Raw genomic sequence first — 6602 nt, 5'->3', positions numbered from 1 at the left:
CTGTGTGGCCAACACGTGACAGCAGCTGGTGGGGGTTGGGGGGAAACCAAGGTGGAGCCAGAGAAGGTCCGGGCTGTCCCTGGACGGGAGGGAGGGGTGGTGTGCCGCCAGCTGGACCCTCCTCCCGGCCCAGCTCCCCAGCCCTGGGTCTCCGGCGCTGAGGGATGGGGAGGCCGAACGACCCCCGGGGCCGAGGTGCAGACCCTCCGCGTACACCCCTCCCCGCCCGGTGGCGCCACGGAGCCCGCCGGCCTCTGCGACACAGACACGGTTTAATGGGGGACAGGCCGGCCGCCCGCTCAGTACTCCCAGAGCGCGACCCCGGCGGGAGCGTCCGCGTCCGCGCGCAGCAGCCCCGAGGCGCCGCCGCGCAGGTACTTGCCGCTCCGGGCGCGGATGGCCAGGCGGCCGCGCTCGCGGAACTCGAAGAGGAAGTCCTCGGCGCGCTCGCCGTCGCTGCACACGCTGCCGTGGCTGCCGGTGTACCAGAAGCCGCCGCCACGGCCTGGGGGCGGGGGACGCGGTCGGCGGGGGTCCTCCCGGGCCCTTCCCGATCGCCGCGTCCCCGGCCTGCGCCCCGCCCCCGACTCCCGTCCGGATCCGCACCTCGGATGTGGTAGGCGCCGTCGCTGAAGCTCAGGCGGAAGACGTCGTAGACCGAGCGGTTGGTGTCCAGCTGGTTGGAGCCACGACGGTGGCAGACGAAGCCGTCCAGGCCCCGCAGCACGAGGATGGGGCGGTTGATGAGCTTGAGAATGAACTCCTCGTCCTCACCTGGGGGGCGGAGTCGGGGGCTGAGGGGTGACCCCGCGCCTGCCGCCTTCCCGGGTTGGGTGAGGTGGGCGGGGCACGTAAAGGGCCCGGACTCTTGGCGCCTCTTGTGGGCCCCGTGGGCCACGGCCATCGGTGACCTTGGCAAGGGGCCCGCGGCCACTGAGCCCCAGGTCCCCCCAAATGTACAGTGGAGATGAGGGCGCTCTGGGCTCCGACTGCTCCCTGGTGTCCCGAGCGCTTTTCTGGACCAGCAAGGATGACTGTGGTTACCAAGCACTGTGGCAGCAGTGATGCAGGGGGCAGGAACGGGTTCTTAGTGGGGACCGGGGTCTCTGCGCAGAGAGCCCAGCCCTCTTTCCGCAGGACAGGTGAGGAGTGCTCACCCACAAAATCGCTGGTGGCCGCCAGCTGCCCATTCTTCTTCATGCACACGTAGCGCCCATTGCTAGCCTTGAGTGCCACCCGCCGGCCGCGCCACTCCACCTCAAACATGGTGCTGGCCGAACTGGAAAAGGCAGGGCATGGTCCCCTCGGAGCAGCAAGACATTGGGAGCTCAGGGTCAGGCTTCCCCGTCCCCCTCAGGTCCAGGACCGACCCCCCCAGGGGGAGGCACTTGCCTTGTTCTAGCACACCCACCACCACTAGGAGCTGCCCCTCACCCCAGTGGGCATTCGTTCCAGTGGTCCTCCCGGTGCAGATGAGGTGACAGCGGTGGTGATGGATCTGGAGATGGGGGTGATGTAATGGTGCTGGTGATGGTGGTGACGGAGGTGGAGGTGATGGTGATGGTGACAGTTGTGGTGACAGAGGTGGCGGTGGAGGTGATGGTGGTGATGGTGACAGTTGTGACGGAGGTGATGGTGGTGACAGTGGTGGTGGTGACAATAGTGGTGGTGATGGAGGTGACGGTGGAGGTGATGGTGGTGATGGTGACAGTTGTGGTGACGGAGGTGGTGGTGGAGGTGGTGATGGTGGCAGATGTGGAAGTGAAGGTGCTGCGGAGATGGGGACACACTCACACTTGTGTGGCCGTGGCCTGGATGCCCCCATGGGTGACCAGGGTCCAGTAGCCCCCCGTGCTGGAATAGAAGGTACACTTCTTTGTCTCCTGGTCAATTTGCATCAGGAAGGTCTCATGATGCAGTTCTTCATCTTGGTTGGCTGAGACGTTGACCCCTGGAGGGAGGATATGGGAAGCCCCTCACGCCTCTCCCTGGGTCGGGGGGTGGGAGCAGAAAGGTGGGGAAAAGCATGCTTGGGGGCAACGCTGGAGACAGAGGGGCTCTCATCCAGAACCCTTTGGAATTAAGACTTGGAAGGCACTTCTCGGAGGGCAGGGGGCCCCATGGCCATGTGGGCTCACTGCAGATCTCCACGTCTGGTTCCCTGAAGGTCCTTGGCCCAGCTCCTGCCACAGCCCCAGGAGCCGGGCCCTTCCGTGCCGGCAAATCCCCTGCCTCTGCTAATCGTCAGGTAATCAGCTTGCCTCTGCCCTCTCAACTCAAGCCTTACACCAGCCTCTATTTATAACTCACTCTAAGCCACTGGGTGGGCACAGTGGGGTCCCTTTCTTCCTCAAGCCATCGCCCAGGACACACAGCTGGGGCCTGGGGTCCACTGAGCAGAGGCTGGCCCCCCTGTCACCTCCCCAGCCCCCCTCTCACATGTGTGGTCTCCCAGGAGCCTTGAGGGAGGGCAAGACTATCTGAGGCTCTGCCTGGGGTTCCTGGAAGGGGGACACAGGGGACATTCATGCCGGGGTGGGGTGGGGGGGGAGAGGGCAGGCACCGGAGCCTCCCTGGTATGTTCCCATGAACCACGCCCCTGTTTCCAGTGATGTGACACATCATAGAGCTCCGGACGAGGCTGGCCTCCAGCGTGTCCGGCTGGTGGGGCCAGAGGGAATGGGGGCCTGAGGGTCAGGGCCAGATCCTGTCCACGCCTGTCCCCAGGAAGGTGGGACGGGCGCCAGGCAGGGCCTGTGCTAGAGAGGGTGAGACCTGGGGTCCTTGGCCTGCTCCCAAGGCCGTCCCTCCAAAGCGGGGTCTGTCTCCACCGCCACCGTCCCATCAGCAGTGCTGACAGTGTCCAGTGCCCGTGGGCGCTGTGGGCTTTGGCCGGGGCCGCACGCTGCTGCCACCTCTGAGGCCAGCGTCCTGGGCATCTCCGGTCACACACCCCTCCAGACAGACCACGGCTGAGGGGCTCCAGCTCACACGGCTGTTGTCAGCAGCCGTCTTGTGACCACGAGGGCACCAGCCCGATGTCAGAGCTGTCCCAGGAGAGCAGCCCCATGAGAAGCGAGCAAAAGGCTTTGATGACGCCACTGGACTGGCAGTGGTGTCCTGCCTGCGACCCCACGACCCCGGGGCCTCAGACTTGCACTCATATGAGATACTTTGTGTCCTTGGGCCATTCGGGACCATATTTCTGTTAGCCACACTGTGTCACTGAAGGCCAGCGGTGGAAGCAGCAGAAACAAGCAGGCTCTGGTTGATGGAGGTTAAAGAAGATCGTGCAGGCCAGTGGAGTGCTCCCAGACACCCCATGGGGAGGAAGACGGGTTTGGGGCTGCCCGGCCGGCAACAGCATTGGGATGAAGCCACCAGCACTCGGCAGAACCTGCAGCTCCAGCTGCCTCGGCAGCCCCCGTGTCCCCCCCACCCAAGCCACTGGTTGCCAGGTCAGCATCTGAACATGGGGGGTGGCGGGCAGGTCATATGCCCTCAGGCTTATTGCAAAGGACCAAGCAGGCGAACGTGGGGCGTGTCCGGCTTCTACCCTGGAAGGCAGAGCTTGCCCTTAGTAGGGGATTCCCCCGTGAAAGGGACAGGCAGGTGCACGGTGGTCCCGAGACGGGAGAACAGTCCAGACGGCACCACCGCCACCAGCACTGTCCCTGTCACCACCTCCAGTGCCACCGCGGCCCTGCTCACCAGCTGAACACGCACAGCCGCCTTTGTGTCTAACACCTCCTCTGACCCTCGCAGAGGAAGCCCTTCACACCGATGGCTGCATTTTACTGACGAACCAACCACGGGGGCCTTCCCGCAGGCCAGAGAGCCGTGCGGCTGGACTGTAGGGCCTGTGCTGGGAAGGACAAGGGTTGACTGCCCTCCGTTGTGCCCCGCGACCTGGCCACGGTCCAGACAGGTGTGCAGGAGGGGTTTGCGGGATGACCGTCCCCACACAGGACTGGCCTTGGGAACCCTGACTCCAGGCAGGGCCCCCACAGCCACAGCAGGGCTGTCCCCCACCCCCCTCCCACCAGGGGGCTAGTGGCTGGGCCTCTGCCAGTGGGACCAGGGGCCAGGTCAGGGTGCACACACCCAGGAGCCCAAGTAGGGCCAGCCATGACTGCCGGCCTGGGCCCAGCAAGGGGCCACTCCGGAACCTCAGCTTCTCAAGGAAGCAGCAGTTGCCCGTGTTCACCCCTTGGTGTGTGATCACACGTGGAAAGGCCCCTTGGGCACACGAGGCAGGTGACTGATGATCCGGGATGCAGAGAACCAGGCTGCACCCACCGGGCAGAGACCGTGCCTTCCACCAAGAAGCCCAGGCCCCGGCGGGGGGTGGGGTGGGGGGTGGGGCGGGCACCAGACTGGAGGGACCCCGAGGTCCCTCCTCATTCCACCCCTGGGTTGGTGGAGGATCCCCACTGGTCAGGCACGGGTGGTGTGGGCACCGGAGCCCTGCCCACTGCAGTCCTGCTGGCTCCTGGCCCTTTTCTCAGCCCCCTCCCCAATTTCCTGTAAAGTTCAGAAAATGGAGCAGTGGAAGAGAAGGGGTGGGTGGGGACAGCGGGGGCATCCCCCTGCCCCTCGCAGCAGCCGGCCTGGGCCTTGCCCGCCTCCTGCTGGGCACTGCCCGTCCCCCACTCGAGCCGCTGCCCAGCACGCCCAGGGCTCAGTGGTCCCGAGAGGGACCCCCTCCTTCTGGCCCTGCAGCCGCAGCCCTCCGCCGGGACCCCCACACGCGGCCCAAGGTGCGCCCCTGCCCCGTGCAGTGCACTGCCACCATGCGTCGCCACCCGCGCGGACACGATGCCACTGCCCCAAGCGAGCCCCCACGCTGAGGTCAGAGCGGCCGGCCCGGTCGCACCCACGTTACCTTGCCGCACCGACACGTAGCGGTGGTTGGCGGCCACCAGCACCACCTGCGGGTGACTCTCCTCCAGGTCGAAGAGCTCGTCCTTGCCGGGCCTCGTGTTGCGACCCGCCCTGAGCGTGGCAGTGGGGCCCACGGGCGCCAGGTAGCGGCCATCACAGTCCTTGAAGGCCAGCTTGCCGGCCTTGAACTCCAGCGTGTAGCGGGCTCGGGGCTCGGGCTCCCACACGAGGCGGCCGTCGCTGCGCAGGTAGCGGCTGTCACAGGACCTGAGGCAGTACTGCCGGTTCTGGAAGATGAGGGTGATGAGCGCGCCCACGCCCCACGGCGTGTCGCTGTCCGCCACCATCTCGTCCTCCTGCGGGCACAGGTGCGCGTAGCGCCTGCGGCTGACGCTCAGCAGGTGGGCCTGCGGGTGGATGGCCAGGTGTACGGTCCACAGCTCGGCCGGGGAGATGGCCGTGGCGAAGCAGGACAGCCGGTCCTCGGTGCCACCGAAGAAGCGGCCGTGGGGCTCCGACCGCAGCGCCCAGCGCCCGTCGGGCTGCGGCAGGACCAGGAAGCGGCAGTCACGACCCGGCCGCTCCGCCTCGCAGGCCACGCGCCCATCCTCCTCGGCTGACAGGTAGCGGCCCAGGTGGCTGCTGCGGAACAGCACGGCCGGGCCCTGCCCCGGGTCCGGCTCCAGCACCCACATCTGCTTCCGCTTGAGGCTGGGTGCCGAGGCGTTGACCTTGAAGCCGAAGCTCTCGGCTGTCAGGTAGCGGTCGGTGTCGTTGACCAGGCCAAACTGGATCTTCAGCACCTGGTGCAGGCCGTTGGTGGGCATCTTCGGGGCCGGCCCTCGGCGCCCCCCCGCCCCCGAGGGGCCCGGGAAGCTCTCTCTGCGTGCTCACGGCCCCCGAGGTCCCCCGGAGGCCTGGCCGGCGTCATGGACCCGCTGCCCTCTGACCAGCGGCTGCGGGGCCCCCGGGGCCGTTCTTACATGGCCCGCGGGCAGCGGAGGGCGGGTGGGAGGGCGGATCAGAGCTGTGCCGGCTTAGGGACAGCGGCTGCCTTTTGTTACCCCAGCTTGGATTTCAGCCACTCCTGGACTTCACCAGTGAGCGGCCGGAGCCCCAGGGCCTGCACGGCTGGAGAGCTCCGCCCGCCCCGGGGGCTGCCCACCTCCCTGTTGTCTTCTGGCCCCTGCCCAGGCCCACGCCTCGGGCCCTGTGCCCCGCCTCCTGGCCCCCTGCGCCTCTTGGCCTCTCTCCCACGTGTCTCCCACCTCAGGGCCCCCAGACCCACTGCACAGACTCTCCAGCCCAGCCCGGCTCCTTCCGGATGCAGAGAAAGCCGCCTGATGGAAAGTCGCGGCGGGGCCGCAACCCGATCGCAGCCCTCCGCCCGCAGCCGCCGCCAGATCCTCGGCGGGATCTAGTTACCCTTCTCTGATTCCTGGTGCCAGGGGCCCAGCACGGCCCCCCGACTCAGGCAGCCTGCAGCCCCGCGCCCGGTACCTCTCCCAGGGTGGCCCAGGCTGGGCGAGTGGCAGGCGGGGGCGTCAGTGCCATCGAGTGGCCAGGTGCGTCCAGGCACCCCCATCCCGGCCCAAGCCAGGGTGCAGGCAGTGTGGAGAGGCCGGCCGGGCGGCCTGGTGGTGCGGGGCCCAGGAGAGGCCCCCAGTTTGCCAAGATGGCAGTAGTGTGATGGAGAGAGCGATGCCCGCCTCAAGGAC

General features: G+C 67.3%; 1 protein-coding gene across 1 annotated transcript; it reads right to left on the bottom strand.

Moving 5' to 3' along the window:
* Positions 1-255: 255 nt before the first annotated feature.
* FSCN2 (fascin actin-bundling protein 2, retinal) lies at positions 256-6240 on the bottom strand. Its single transcript, XM_003997267.6, has 5 exons — positions 4886-6240; positions 1795-1951; positions 1158-1279; positions 607-774; positions 256-505 (listed from the first exon to the last, which is right to left on the bottom strand). The coding sequence occupies exons 1-5, from the start codon at positions 5709-5711 to the stop codon at positions 300-302; spliced, it is 1479 nt and encodes a 492-aa protein (XP_003997316.2). The 5' UTR covers positions 5712-6240; the 3' UTR covers positions 256-299.
* Positions 6241-6602: the final 362 nt, after the last annotated feature.

Source organism: Felis catus, chromosome E1 (assembly GCF_018350175.1).
Source record: "Felis catus isolate Fca126 chromosome E1, F.catus_Fca126_mat1.0, whole genome shotgun sequence".
Lineage (NCBI taxonomy): Eukaryota > Metazoa > Chordata > Mammalia > Carnivora > Felidae > Felis > Felis catus.
Note: the sequence above shows the minus strand (reverse complement) of the source record. Positions and strands in the feature narration are given on the sequence as shown.